Genomic DNA, 15,481 nt, shown 5'->3' on the forward strand with positions numbered 1-15,481 from the left:
TTGTCGGGCGTGTATCAGACAGTCATTTTGCACGCCAAGATCGGATAATGATTTTGCTAGGGAGGCGCCAAACTTGTAGTGTTAGCGATAACAACGGATTGGCGGTCACCGATACTTGATGATGCAGAATTCATGCTACTACCATGTCTTGCATTTTCATTTATAAAAAGTTCCATTTCACCATCGACTATCCTAGGTCAACGACAAGGCGTTCGTGTCCACGTCTGCATTTTTCCTTCCCCGTCTCCCGCCACCTGCTCAACCACAGTTCACCGCCTCCCCAACAATCCCCAACGATTTCTGTTGCTTTCCTTTCCAGCCCCTCCCTCGTTCATATCCGACACCCAGCTTGAACGTTTCATCAATTTGTTTTTTGTTTTTCAACAGCCTCTCTACTCGGCTAGGCACTAGCCGCCATGGCATCAACAACCATTTAGGAACCAAGGTCGAAGGCTCACGACAGATCAAGCACAGCTAAATCATAGTCATCTTCCTCTACACCACACCTTGTAGTCATCGCAGGCTGGACACTCTTTTCAACATTTTGAGAAGTTAGGTTTACCCCCCCAAAAAAATGCCATGTTTTTCCCATGAAGTTCATATAGGAGAAAGGCTTTTATTTGTAGCGGGTAAAGTTAGGGCAATGGCGTTTTGTCTCGGGGGAGCATTTGCTGATGGGATGAACAACAAACTCAAAACAAATTAAATGAATTATTCAAGTTCTTCACATGTTCATGTTAGTGTTCAAAGTGTGTATGCCAATTTTCATCATGTAAAAAATAAAGATAAGTAGTTAAGAAATGCCAAAAATTTATCGTCCATTGTTCTTTTTTTGTGTGCAGGTAACGTACATGAATGAATGCATACATGCTAAGTTTTTTAGTAGCACATTTTTTGGACATTTTATAAAAATGTTGTCGGCATACATGAGCAAAATGTCCCGTAGGCGAATTGAATGTTTGGGTGAAACAATGTTTTGTTTTCATGGATAATGGAAGTAGATCCAAACCCGCTAGAACCATAGGACCCGGAAGAGAAAGGGCAGCGCCGTGGTCAGACTCAAAACTGAAGTAAACGAAAAACTCTAGAGGAAGAAATCAGCGAGAGAAAGACAGAGACGAAAGCGCTCTCCTCCCCATCCCATTCCCTTCCCTTCCCTTCCTCCGCGAACACAAAACATCGGAGAGGGAGATTCGGAGGGGCAGACAGGCAGCCCACGCCGAAGCAAAGGCAGCGCCGCCCACCGACCCCCAGCCGTCGCGCGCAGCAAAGCGGGAGGGAAAAGCCAGCGCCGCACGAGGGCGGCGGCGGCGGCGTGTGCGGGGGGCGCCGCATTTCGTCGGAGCCAGGAGAGATTCGGGGAGGGAGGGAGGGAGGGCGTTGCGTGCGGAGATTCGGACGCGCGGGGGAGGAGCCAGCGACCGCGGCTCGCGGGCGGTGTCGGGGAGCGGCTCGGCCCCGATCTCGGCGTTTCCCGTCGGCGTTTCGGGGCGGCGTCTCCTCCCGCCCGCTTGTCCGCGGGGACTGGATCTCGGCGGCGCGTGGACGCCGGACTCGGCAGGATCTCGCGGGCCGCCGGGTCGTCGCGCCGTCCCCCCGGTTCCTCTCGGGGCCAGCAGCCGTCACCGCTCTACTCCTCACCGCTGTACTGGGCTGGAGCGGAGATCCGCTGCTCTCAACTTCTGACCGATGGTAAGGGAGCCCTAGCTTGCTCTGGATTGCTGTTCTAAGCGTGCTTCTGACTTCCTGTTACCCTAGACTAGTGCTACCGGCAGCAGTTTCCCCCCTGAAATTTCGGGGGTTCTATTCACCGTTCGACTGAATGAATCCCTATGCTCCCCGTGCTAAGCCTAGCCCTTGGAGAAATGGCATGATGATTGTGGCAGATTCTGGTGGTGCAGGCGTTGACCTGCTTGTTGATATCCTTGTGATTGTTTGGTCCGGTGCACCGGCCTTGTTCGCGCCAGAAAATGGTTGATGGATGCCTTATGCTGGTGTGTGTCGTTTGTTTCGACGTAGCGCTGCTATGATTACCACGGAATGCGCGGGCGGCAACATTTTAGGAAATATGCATTTATTCGGGGTTGGCGATATGCGGCTAATTGACCTGCCTGTTGCTGCCACCGCCACCCTTCTGATTGTTGGGTTCGTCATGCCGGCCTTCTGATTGTTGGGTTCGTCATGCCGGCCTTGTTCGTGCCAGAAAATGGCCGATGGATGTCTTATGCTGGTGTGTGTTATTTGTTTCCAACTTTCGACGTAGCGCCGCTATGATTACCGTGGAATGTGCGGGTGGCAACATTTTAGGAAATATGCATTTATTCAGGGTTGGCGATATGCGGCTATTGACCTGCCTGTTGCTTGCCCCCGCCACCCTTCTGATTGTGGGGTTCGTTATACCGGCCTTGTTCGCGCCAGAAAATGGTCGATGGATGTCTCATGCTGGTTTGTTTTATTTGTTACCATGTAGCGCCGTTACGATTTACTGTGGAATGCGCGGGGGGCAATATTTTAGGAAATATGCATTTATTCAGGGTTGGTGATATGTGGCTGGCTAATTGACCTGCTTGCTGGGTTGTCATACCGGCCTGGTTTGCGCCAGAAAATGGTTGAGTTCTCATATCTGCGTACGTTGCTTGTTTCGATATAGCGCCGTGGTGATTAACGTCGAATGCATGAGGGCCAACATTTTAGGAGACGCACGTTTTTTCAGAGTAAGCAATGCGTGCCTTGTGTTTAATGTCACATCTATTCATGCAGGCGGCTCAAGCTTCCATCGCGGTGGGATCCCAGGTTTGGGTCGAGGATCCCGACGAGGCCTGGATTGACGGGGAGGTCCTAAAGGTCAATGGAGACACGATTACGGTCAAGTGCTCCAATGAGAAAACCGTAAGTTGTTTGTATGTATTGTAGGATTCGGCCATCTGGCCAGTTTATTCTGTGTGGATTATTAATGACAAAACTGCTTAGAAATACTATGTGAATCTGACCTTTCATAAAAGCATAACCATGTTGAAAAGGGTGTGTTTGCACCATGTTCTAATTTGGCCCCCCTTTTCCCCAGGTTACAGCAAAAGCATCTCATGTCCATGCTAAGGATCCCGAGGAATCACCATGTGGAGTTGATGACATGACAAAACTGGCCTATCTGCATGAACCTGGGGTTCTTCAAAATTTGAAGTCTAGATATGACATGAACGAAATCTATGTAAGTCAGGATCTCTTTATATAACTTATTACTGTAGTCCGACTGTCCGACACGTATACTTTCCACTAATACTATGTTAAGAATGTCATTCATTTTTCTCATTTATGTCTTCCCTATTTCTTTGTTTGAAACCAGACGTATACTGGAAGTATTCTGATTGCTGTAAATCCTTTCCGAAGACTGCCTCATTTGTACGATATTCAGATGATGGAACAGTATAAAGGAGCAGATTTTGGTGAATTAAGCCCCCATCCTTTTGCTGTTGCAGATGTTGCATATAGGTAGGTTCATGTTGAGATCACTAGGTTTTTATAGTTTAAGCAGGCATTTCCAAAAACAGGAAATGAACAGTTTTTTTCCTCTCTTCCCATTTTGACTCGAGGAAAAATCTTGATTAATGTACCGTTACAGATTGATGCTAAATGAAGGAATAAGTCAGTCCATCCTTGTTAGTGGAGAAAGTGGTGCTGGTAAAACAGAAAGCACTAAAATGATCATGCGTTATCTTGCGTACATGGGTGGAAAGGCTGCCACTGAAGGCCGAACTGTGGAGAAGCAAGTTCTTCAGGTAGTTAATTTATAGACCCACCTTGTCCTGAGTAACTATTTCTGTGACCATCTGGTGTTTTTGTACGACTGATTAATCTGCATCCCTCCACAGTCAAATCCTGTTCTTGAAGCATTCGGAAATGCAAAGACTGTGCGAAATAACAATTCAAGGTAAGAGGCATTCTTTATATGATTGTTGCAATTAGTGTTTTGAGTAACTGTTGGTTCACTCAACCAATTTCTTTTTATCTGTCATCACTGCAGTCGCTTTGGTAAATTTGTCGAGATCCAGTTTGATCAGAAGGGGAGGATATCAGGAGCTGCTGTCAGAACTTATCTTCTCGAGAGATCTCGTGTCTGTCAAATATCGGAATCAGAGAGAAATTACCATTGTTTCTACATGATTTGCGCTGGCTCACCTGAGGTGCTGCCCCTTACCTGTCCATTCATGCCTGTTTTTTACTAGACATATTTATATAAAATTTAAGATTAAACCTGAGGAGTTATTCGTATTTTACCATTTCTTGTGGCATGCACTACTTTATTGAAATTCAAGAATTCTAGTCTCTTTCCCATGACATTTTCCCCTCTCCTAATTGTTTGTTACTGTCACAACGGGAGTAGCAGAGCCTTTGTGAATCAAAGCTCTGTACACGAAAGCTATTCAATGACATGCCCCTCTGGCTACCATTTTGCTAACATCACTGTATATCAGGGCACTAAACATCATAAGCTTCTGCTTTAAATAGCTGTATTTCATATTAGAAAGCAATGTATGGTTAAATTATGCTATTTTACATACCAGGAACGGGAGAAATACAAACTAGGGGATCCCAGTACATTTCACTATCTTAATCAGTCCAACTGCTATAAGATTGATGGCCTCGATGAATCGAAGGAGTATCTTGAAACTAGAAAGGCCATGGATATTATCGGGATCAGTTCTGAAGAGCAGGTACATATTTGGTTCTGTAATGATCTCCTGCTACTCCTTTTTGATCACTTGAGGCCTCGTTGACTTAACCCCTTGCTTTGTTTGTTGCTTTAAAATTTAGGAAGCAATTTTCCGGATTGTTGCTGCTATTCTCCACTTGGGAAATGTTGAGTTTGCAGAAGGGGATGATGTGGATTCATCGAAACCTAAAAATGAAAAATCTATGTTTCATTTAAGGACAGCTGCCGAGCTCTTCATGTATGTACTCTGTATAGCTTCTTTTTAGGAACTGTTGAATCCTTATGCATTTCACAAAAATCTCAAACTTTGTTCTTGTAGGTGCGATGAGAAAGCACTAGAAGATTCACTGTGTAAACGTATTATTGTGACTCGTGATGAGAACATAGTAAAAACTTTGGACGCTGAGGCTGCCAAGGGTAGTAGAGATGCGCTTGCTAAGACCGTGTACTCACGATTGTTTGATTGGTGAGTTCATTTCGGAGTTATACACCGATTGCTATTCCAGTTCAAAAGCAGCTGCTTGACTGTTCTACAAATGTTTCCTTTTGGTTCTTATCTGACAAATGTCCTTTGATCCTAGGCTTGTGACTAAGATAAACAACTCTATTGGTCAAGATCCAACTTCAAAATGCTTAATTGGTGTGCTGGATATCTATGGGTTTGAAAGCTTCAAGACAAACAGGTGCTTAACTGGTACACTTTTATAGATTATTGTGTATTGGATGTGTCTTGGTCAATTCGATTGACAGAATGACAATGAGAGAAAACTGTCGGTTGGTTTGGGCCTGCTTTAGTTCTAGGTGAAAGAGGGGCTATTTGACTGCAAACCCTTTAGTGATCATGACATGAATACTTCTTCATCTTGAGGTTCTTGTTCACAGCTGAGCTCCATCTCTTTTGTTGAAGAACTGAACCCAGTCCACTGATGAAAGGTGCCACCGTGTTAGGCCTTTGTTCTCACCTTTGATTACATGCTAGACTCATCAGTTGGATTTTCCGCAAGATCATCATACGTATTGCCTGTAGTACATGTCAGAAATGTAACATTTGGTACAAACTACTTGGATGCTGCCTTTTCTTTTAAGAACATTGGCTATTGCTTTTTGCTTGTTTGATGTGAACTTGCTGTTTTTGTTCGAATTATGATCACACCATCAGTTGAGTGATGTTAGTTGAGCAGTAGGTGTGTGCAGGTCTGCTTGTGCATCTGTATCTGTTACTCTTAGGACTGTCATCATGAAGTTTAAGGTTTCCTTGAATTAACTAAGACTGACATTCTATTTTTGTGCATACAGTATTTTGTCATTATTATATTTTCACAAATTTTGTTTCCTCACTGATTCATTTCTATTGTTAATTTTTACCTACTAGTTATTATGGACTTCTTATGTGTAGTTCTCAGATCTGATGCAGTTTTTTTGGCTTTTGATAGCTTTGAGCAGTTCTGTATCAACCTGACAAATGAAAAACTGCAACAACACTTCAATCAGGCAAGTTTCTAGCTTTCTTGGGTGGAGCCTAACCCAGCAGCTTCACTGTTATGGAGTTCTTTTATTTATAGGAGAGTTGTTAACTCTGGAAGTTCTGCTTTTCTGCAGCATGTCTTTAAGATGGAGCAGGAAGAGTACACTAAAGAAGAAATTGACTGGAGTTACATTGAGTTTGTTGACAATCAGGATATTCTTGATCTCATCGATAAGGTATCCCCCTGCCCTCTTTCTTTGTTACTTTGCTGTAGTGTTGGGTTTGTCTCCTTGCATGACACGATCTCGTATCTGCACAGCCTGCTGTTTGCCTGCCTAAAATAAACAAGTTCATTCAAATGAGTGTGTGTAATTGTGTATATTGGAATGCTCCCCCTACATACCGATGTTTGATGAGTTCATGAGTGCCCATTTAATCTTTTGGTGTTAGTAGTAATTATCCACGGTTAGTGATTTCTGATCAGCATTGTCAAATGGTCACTACTAGCATACTCCCTCCGATCCATAATAGGGAGTAGTAGTTATTATGTTGATTTTTTTATTTTTATCTATGTGGACAATTCGAGGTTTCCATGCCATACATCTTGTCAATGCAGAACGTACCTAGTCAAAAAAGTAAAGCTGCTTCTACCACTTTGATACTTAGCCCCAATTCTTACATAGACATAACTTATGTTGGTATGTTATGTTGCTTTATTGTCTTGTCGTGTTCCTTCTAAGCACTCAATTCTTCCTTTTCAGAAACCTGGTGGAATTATCGCCCTTCTGGATGAAGCTTGGTATGAATGAGTGATAAGATCTCATTTTGTTCACTAGTTTTCTAGCATAGAAAAATTCAATCTTACAAATAGTTTAATCTCTGCACATATGATTTTGTGTTGCAGTATGTTGCCAAGATCTACGCATGAGACATTTGCTCAGAAGTTGTACCAAACTTTCAAAAATCATAAGCGCTTTGTGAAGCCAAAGTTATCTCGGTCAGACTTTACAATATGTCATTATGCCGGGGATGTAAGTATGAACTGCCTTTGCTCTGTTAGTTACAGTTGTTTTTTAATAAATCTGATGGAAACATTGATGTGTAGGTCACCTATCAAACCGAGTTATTTCTGGACAAGAACAAGGATTATGTTATTGCTGAACATCAGGCTCTCTTGGGTGCTTCAGGATGTTCGTTTGTTTCAGGCCTTTTCCCTCTTCTTTCTGATGACTCCTCAAAGTCGTCAAAGTTTTCATCGATTGGTTCCAGATTCAAGGTGCATAATGAATTGCTTTTATTATTATAATGATTCAACTGAAATTCCTGTTGCTTCCAGTTCTTCATGCTTCTAATATTTGCAATTTATATAAAATTTGCAGCAACAACTGCAATCTCTCTTGGAAACCTTGAGTTCAACTGAGCCCCACTATATCCGTTGTGTAAAGCCTAATAGTTTATTGAAGCCAGCAATTTTTGAGAACCAGAATGTTCTTCAGCAGCTCAGATGCGGAGTAAGTTTTGTTGTTGTTGTTGGCATTTCCGTTTGCTTCAAACTTCCAACATCAGTCCTAATATTGTTTTTTCTCAGGGGGTTATGGAAGCAATTAGGATAAGCTGTGCTGGGTATCCAACTAGAAGAACATTCCTTGAGTTCATTGACCGTTTCGGTATTCTTGCGCCTGATGTTTTGACTGGAAGGTACTAATTTGTAACTTATAAATGAATAACTGTTCTTGCTTCCTGGTTTAGTTGGTTTGAGCCTTTTACTGATCTTGGCTTGTGTTCATTGATACAAGTTCTGATGAGATTACTGCTGTAAGAAGGCTCTTAGAGAAGGTGGATCTGCAAGGTTACCAGGTATGGACATTTGAAGGAAACTTACATTTTTGGTGTTGTTGATCTGTGGTATTTGATAATTTAATGAGCATATTTTTCTCCGTTTAGGAACACCATTGCTAATTAATGTGGGTTGATATAGGCTTTTTATATGTGACCTTCGATGGTCCACGTATTTGATACTGGCTGTATGTTGGGGATACATATTGGCTTGATGCTAGTTCAAAAAAGTCACCACCTCTATGTGTATAAAATATTAGACTTTAGAGGTGCATTAAAGATATGTCTCCTATGTTATGTATACTTGTATAGACTACAAATTCAAGATGTTCAAAACAGCGTGCAGTATATGCTGTAAGGCCACTTTGTAGTTGATTAGGTGAATCAATTAAAATTAATATGTCCCTCAGAATATAATTCCTTTCTGAAATAAATCTAGTAACAATGCTATCCTTTTGCATCCTTGGTGTATGGACTAAACTGTATATGCTTTTGCAAATGTTATTATTTAGGTTGGCAAGACAAAAGTTTTTCTTCGTTCTGGTCAAATGGCTGAACTTGATGCTCGTAGAAATGAAGTGTTAGGGCGTTCAGCTAACTTGATTCAGAGGAAAGTCCGCTCGTTTTTGGCCAAGAAGAGTTTCATTGCACTACGAAGATCAGCTGTACAAATTCAGACGGTTTGTCGCGGTGAGATTTTTGTTCTTTCGAATCGTAGTCTGTTTGGCCCTACTTAATTAGCTTTATTCATGCAATGATTTTCTGACATGGCTTTTATTGAATATTTGAAGGAGAGCTTGCAAGAAGAGTTTACCAGGGTCTCCGCAGAGAAGCTGCTTCTCTCAAAATCCAGACTAGATACCGCATGCATAATGCGAGAAAGGCATACACTGAACTTTCTGCTTCCGCGCTTACCATTCAATCATCGTTACGTGGGATGGCTGCACGTAAAGAGATCCACTTCAGACGTCAAACAAGAGCTGCTATCATTATCCAGGTAACATAAAATTAAAATAACTTGTTTTGTGTGCGTGTGTAAATACAAGCAAATGGACAAAAGTTGGGATAATAACCGGCATAGGTGTTCAATTTTTCTGTTGATATATAAGATTAATCAGTAGTTATTGGTTGCTCTGAAACCGGAGAGATCATGTTATGTTTCGCTGATTGTATCTCTATTCAGCAGTTGGGTCATTGTCTGGATGATTTTATCCTTGGTAGAAACTGCAATAAGCCAATACAGTTCCTGAAAGCTAATTTTCTTCATAATTTCTATTTTACCTTTCAACATTATATATAGAGGGAGTTCTAGATTATGAAGTTTTCCTCTTTTGTAGTGAAAGTCACATATTTCCAGTCATCCCAGTTCAGTTTCTTCATGAAATCGAGAGCTGGCTTAGTATGCATAATTATGGGTTGTGGACTATAGATGAATTACAGTGCTCTTTTCTGCTATCTTTCTAAACATGACACATATATCTGGTCTTTTATATTATTACCATGATGAAACCCTACAACTTCGTTGCTACTATTCGTCCACACATTAGCTGTCTCTGAAGTGTACCATTTAGTCCCAAATTAGCAGATCAGATCAAAATGTTCACTTTATAATCCATATTTCTGTTTCAGACTCGCTGCCGTCAATTCTTGGCGAGGTTGGATTATTCAAGAACAAGAAAAGCTGCTATTACTACACAGTGCTTCTGGAGAGGAAAAGTTGCTAGGAAGGAGCTTCGAAAGCTCAAATTGGTATGTTTATATGTAACAGGCACTTCTTATATTCCATATACAATTTTTTTACGAATATATCTTGATGTGGGCACTGGAAATTTCCTTGGGTAAAACTTCTCAACATGCTGCCTTTTTCACTCCTGGAACCACCAGTAATTCGGTATTACATGGTATTGTACAATGTCACATTTGCTGGTTTCTTATATACCTGATAGTGCATGATAGCTATAGGCCTTAGTAATGGAATTGGTCTGAAAAGCCCTGGTGGTGAATAGTGCAAATATACTCTCTCATATCAGAGGGTCCATTCTTTCTTATTCATTTTCATTGCTCACCAGGCTGCACGGGAAACTGGCGCTTTGCAAGCTGCCAAAAATAAACTGGAAAAGCAAGTCGAAGAGCTTACGTGGCGCCTACAGTTGGAGAAGCGCATGCGAGTGAGTATTTTGTTACAAAATTTCTCCATATCATTGTAGCCTTGGGAATACTGCAAGCCACTGATATAACATAATGTGGGTTTATGCACACCAATTTAGATACTGTATGCGAGATTTAACATACTCAAATATGTTGTTAATGGTTCAACTTGCCTTTTGTTGGACTTGTTTTAAAAGGTGCATTTCATAAGATAACACACATCCAACGATAACATTATTGTCTAAAGAAGTGATCTGAGTGAAGTAAAATGTGCTTGTAAGCATTTTGGAATTTGGATTGGAGATATTTATTTGTTGTCCTGTTCTTCAGTAGAAGTAAAATGTTGACACTTGATTAGCTGATCTGAGGATATTGTACTATTGCTTAATGCGTGGCTGTTCGTTGTAGGCTGATCTTGAGGAATCTAAATCACAAGAGAATGCAAAGTTGCAAGCTGCCTTGCAAGAGGTGCAACAACAGTACAAGGAAACAAAAGACACGCTAGTGAAGGAGAGAGAGGCGGCCAAAAAGGTCGCAGAGATAGCTCCAGTTATTAAAGAGGTTCCCGTTATAGATACAGAGCTGATGAATAAGCTTCGAGATGAAAATGATAAACTTAAGGTGAGACCTGAACATAATCTTGACTGACAAAGGCCTGTAATCTGTTGGTGCTTCTGTTATAAATTTTAAAAACTGTTATGGTTTGCTTTACTCCTTTTTTTTGCGGAGATTTCTTGCCTTCTAGTACTATTCAGCACGATCTGATATTTTTGCAGTTACTTGCTGTGTTTGTGTTTGTAACACTTTGCATTTCATGACTACAGACTCTTGTCAGTTCTCTTGAAAAGAAGATTGATGATACTGAGAAGAAATACGACGAAACAAACAAAATCAGCGAGGAAAGACTAAAGAAGGCAATGGATGCTGAGTCGAAAATTGATGATTTGAACATGGCAATGCTAAGGTTGTTCTTTTCCCTAACCCTACTTGATAGTATAAGTACTTCCGCATGTACGTTGATTGCTGAGAAAACCATAATTAGTATTTATTGATTGACCTTTTTGTTTTTATATTCTGCTTCAGGCTTCAAGAAAAAATATCCAACATGGAAACTGATGAGAAAGTGCAAAGACAAGCGTTGTTGAGCACGCCAGTCAGGAGCATGTCTGAGCATTTGTCGATTCCAATTGTTCCAAAGGTAGAATTGATGGCTTAAAATGATGTTTCTTGTTAATTCTGCTGTTAATGCTCATGCTTCTTTACTCAACTCTTCTGCTTCTTTCTCTGTTATTCAGAACCTGGAGAATGGCTATCATGAGGCTGAAGAGCCAAAGGTTCGGATTTTACACCTTTATATTTCTATTTAGTCTCTTCAACTTCAGTTGCACCCTTAATCTCATGGCAAAAACTGCTATCCTTTTTCAGGAACCCCAAAGTGCACCCCCTGCCCTTAAGGATTATGGGAATGGCGATCCAAAGCTGAAAAAATCTTCTGCTGAGAAGCAACAGGTAAGTCAACATTTTTTAGTCCTTCAACTGCTTCTGTAAACAAGGTTACTTAACACTAATCTTTCTGTAGGAAAATGTCGATGCACTTATTGACTGTGTAGCAAAAAATCTTGGCTACTGTGAGGGGAAGCCAGTTGCTGCTTTTACCATATATAAATGTCTCCTTCACTGGAAATCTTTTGAGGCTGAGAAGACCAGTGTTTTTGACCGTCTTATTCAGTTGATAGGATCTGCAATAGAGGTAATCTGAAACCTAAACTTTGGTCTTAATATTCAAGCCATAAGTCAAATTAGTATAAGTGAGTGATCATTGTTTTTTTTTTCATTTTGGAGCTGACCACTGTCCATTTCACATCTAGCTGCATGTTAGTAAAACTAGATGTGCCCTTTTATTTTCATAAGTTGTCCTCATGTTAGAAGCTACTTTTTTTGCTCTAGAAGCTCGATTTTCTTGGTCTTACCTTTGTATGGATAAGCTCTGAACTTTTGATGCCATGTTTTTAGAATTTTGAAAGAATTTGGTTTTGTCCAAAGTTCTGCTACTGAAGAAAACAACGATGAGATAGTCATATTACTTCACTAATCTTCAGGCTTCTTTAGACTTTACCTTATATATGTAGTCTGCTCATCTTTTTAATGAACTTGGATATTGGATTCACCTACAATTACAACTTAATTTATTGTTCTTTTGAATTTTGAACGTGTCAAGCTGCCTTCCCCCCTCCCCTAAAGTCAGTTTACATTTTGGATCTGTCTTTGATGCAGAATGAGGAGGACAATGACAACCTTGCCTACTGGCTCTCAAATACGTCTAGCTTGCTTTTCCTTTTACAAAGAAGTCTCAAAGCTGCTGGTGCACCTGGGACTGTTTCACGAAAGAAACCTCCTCAGCCGACATCGTTGTTTGGTAGAATGGCTCAAGTATGTTATTGTCCTTTTCATGCTCATAAGTAAATGGGGAGAATTGTTGAATGTGATAATTGGATTTTGATGTTAATTTATTTGTCTAGGGCTTGCGCTCTGCATCTTTTGCCAACATGCACGTTGAAGCGACTGATGTTGTGCGCCAAGTTGAGGCCAAGTATCCCGCGTTACTTTTCAAGCAGCAGTTGACTGCTTATGTGGAGAAGATTTATGGAATCATCCGTGATAATATTAAAAAGGAATTGTCATCTTTGATTTCTTTATGTATCCAGGTAACATATCCTCGCTTTAGATTTTTTTTTTCTGTTTACTGATAGCTGGCATTGGGCCCTATAAGTTACCGGTTGGTACAAGAGCATAAACATATTTGTGGTTTACTATTAACCACATGCTCTTGTTAATCACAAGGCTCCAAGAACAATGAAAGCCAGCATGCTGCGAATTTCTGGAAGGTCATCTGGTCAAACTCAGAGCAACCATTGGCAGAAAATTATTGAGAACTTGGATATCCTTTTAAAAATTCTACAAGATAACCATGTATGCATATCTCTCTTTGACCCTTTGTTTATGTGGGATTCGCTTCAGCTGGATGTATATTTAATTGTCATTTTGTTTATCCTCAGGTACCCCCAGTTTTAGCTCAGAAAATCTTTACCCAGATATTCTCATACATCAATGTACAACTATTCAATAGGTGAGCTTAACTTCTGAAGTTCTGTTTTTTGATTGTACGGAAGCTAGTGCAATACATGCTTACTGTTTGTTCTACAGTCTGCTCCTTCGTCGTGAGTGCTGCTCCTTCAGCAATGGAGAGTATGTCAAAGCTGGCTTAGCTGAGTTGGAATTGTGGTGTGCAAAGGCAACATCCGAGGTGATCTGCCTGCTGTGTGATTCCTTGGTTTCTTTTTGTATATGATTCAAATTACTGAAGTTTCTTGGTTACAGTACGCAGCATCATCATGGGATGAAATCAGGCATATCAGACAGGCTGTTGGCTTTTTGGTACGGTCCTCTATTTTGTTCAGTTACATGTATATAGTTTCAACACACGCATGGTGCATATCTGTCTTATTGTCATCCAATAACTTAGTCATTTATCGTTGGATTCAATAAGCTTCATAATTTATAACTTTGGATGATGTAATTCATAACTTCTAGCTCAACAAAGCAAGTCTAGCAGTTTGGGTTTGAATTTCAATTGATCTTGCACTGTGTGGATTGTAACTTGCAAGTACTCATACATTTTTAATACTCCTTTCAGGTTATATTCCAGAAGTTCAGGATATCTTATGATGAGATAGTCCATGACCTATGTCCGGTAAAATCTCAAAACTGTTAACCCACTTTTTAATTTTGTTGATTTTCTCATGCTTTTTCTGGTTTATATTTTCTTACTTTTGCGAAGTGTGAAATCGTCCTGGTCCTAAGCAAGGTTCAATTGTTTTCCTTATGTAGATTTTGAGTGTCCAACAGCTGTACCGAATTTGTACACAGTACTGGGACGACAAGTACAATACCCAAAGCGTATCGTCAGATGTGAGCTCCATTTCTTCAAGAACTCCACCGCTTTATTTGCAATTATGCATTCTTATCAGCGAGATACTACTTTCCACACGATATTAAAGGACAAACATAACTCGTCCCCTCTAATATTTCAGGTCCTTAGTAACATGCGGGTCCTAATGACGGAGGATTCGAACAATGCAGAAAGCAGTTCATTTCTGTTGGATGATAATTCAAGGTAACATAAGTACCATTTCATCCAACGATGTTGATATCATTGTACTGATCCACAGCATCTTAATATATATTCTTTTTTTTTGCCATGTGTTTCTGTTGCAATCCACAGCATTCCATTCTCAGTGGAGGATATCACCAACGCGATACAGGAGAAGGACTTCTCGGACGTGAAACCAGCCGAGGAGCTGCTCGAGAACCCCGCGTTCCAGTTTTTACAGGATTAGGGCCGAGCTTTATACTACCGCTAGATACCTCATCAGATTTGTTTCTTCATTTGTTGTACATTTTTTTCCTACCCTTTTCCGCTGCAGCATGCGTGCCGTGCCGTGCCTTCTTTATTATATAGGGTAGTCACTAGGGTTGGGATGGGATTTCCTCCCTTGATAGTAGAAGAAAAAGCCACACCTTTTAAATGGAGGCAAATCATTCTTTGTAGGGCAAGTTGAAGCCAGCCAGTCGGTCAGTCTTTTTGGTTTTACCCAGGGGCAGGGGTCGTTGGGAGAAAAAGTCATTGTAGTAATGTGTTGGTAGTATTCCATTCCCCCCCACAGTTATAGATTGTACAAATTTACAGTGTAAATCAACAGTGCAAGAAGAAAGAAATCCATATACCAAAGTGACATTGTGCTCTGTCTGTGTTTGTCTACCAAAATACTCTGTGCGGCACTTGATGATCTCAGTTAAATTATGTTTTTTTTTCTTGGACTGCGCATTGTTGAAAGTCTGAAAGAAAATGTCGCTTTGGATTCAAGTTGTGTGCGGAGTGTTGAAAATGACAGAGGATGCCCACCTTATAAGCATCGTTCTCTTCAGTGGTGTGGCATTTAACCTAGGCATATGCTGCGGGTATCAACATAATATATATATTTTTCACTGAAGGAGTGGGTGCTAGGCTGTAATCCACCATCTGAGTGCGGTTTATTTGCTTGTACTCCCTCCGTTTTGTAATTAAGCGACGTGGTTCCGTTTCAAATTTGAACTAAAAACCACGTCATTTATTTCCAAACGGAGGGAGTAGCACAAAGTTAAAGAAGAAAGCTGCAAGTAGAATACTACGTAAAAACCCACCGGTTCAACACCAATTTTATTTAACCTTTCCACGCAAAAATCCGATTTGTCAGTTTTGACCTTGAGGCCCACAGATAGAT

The 15,481-nt window shown here is 40.8% G+C and overlaps 1 protein-coding gene across 1 annotated transcript; it reads left to right on the plus strand.

The window, feature by feature from the left end:
- The first annotated feature begins 1,087 nt into the window (after positions 1-1,087).
- LOC109740013 (myosin-6) lies at positions 1,088-14,963 on the plus strand. The gene is made up of 39 exons (XM_020299061.4): positions 1,088-1,692; positions 2,761-2,889; positions 3,065-3,208; positions 3,344-3,489; positions 3,620-3,776; positions 3,870-3,928; positions 4,022-4,181; positions 4,563-4,712; positions 4,813-4,949; positions 5,031-5,177; positions 5,293-5,394; positions 6,145-6,202; positions 6,311-6,412; positions 6,938-6,975; positions 7,081-7,207; positions 7,282-7,452; positions 7,556-7,687; positions 7,765-7,874; positions 7,973-8,033; positions 8,525-8,702; positions 8,804-9,009; positions 9,642-9,761; positions 10,082-10,180; positions 10,569-10,781; positions 10,985-11,124; positions 11,244-11,358; positions 11,456-11,494; positions 11,586-11,669; positions 11,740-11,910; positions 12,435-12,590; positions 12,680-12,865; positions 13,002-13,130; positions 13,217-13,287; positions 13,365-13,464; positions 13,539-13,595; positions 13,855-13,911; positions 14,049-14,129; positions 14,252-14,334; positions 14,443-14,963. Exons 1-39 carry the CDS (start codon positions 1,690-1,692, stop codon positions 14,555-14,557), a joined length of 4,533 nt encoding a protein of 1,510 aa, XP_020154650.1. The 5' UTR covers positions 1,088-1,689; the 3' UTR covers positions 14,558-14,963.
- The last annotated feature ends 518 nt before the right edge of the window (positions 14,964-15,481 follow it).

Source organism: Aegilops tauschii, chromosome 6 (assembly GCF_002575655.3).
Source record: "Aegilops tauschii subsp. strangulata cultivar AL8/78 chromosome 6, Aet v6.0, whole genome shotgun sequence".
Classification (NCBI taxonomy): Eukaryota; Viridiplantae; Streptophyta; class Magnoliopsida; order Poales; family Poaceae; genus Aegilops; species Aegilops tauschii.

Coding starts and splice junctions, on each gene's coding strand:
- LOC109740013 (XM_020299061.4), top strand. Junction 4,713..4,812: donor GGATCAGTTCTGAAGAGCAG/GTACATATTTGG, acceptor TTTAAAATTTAG/GAAGCAATTTTCCGGATTGT. Junction 8,034..8,524: donor TGGATCTGCAAGGTTACCAG/GTATGGACATTT, acceptor GTTATTATTTAG/GTTGGCAAGACAAAAGTTTT.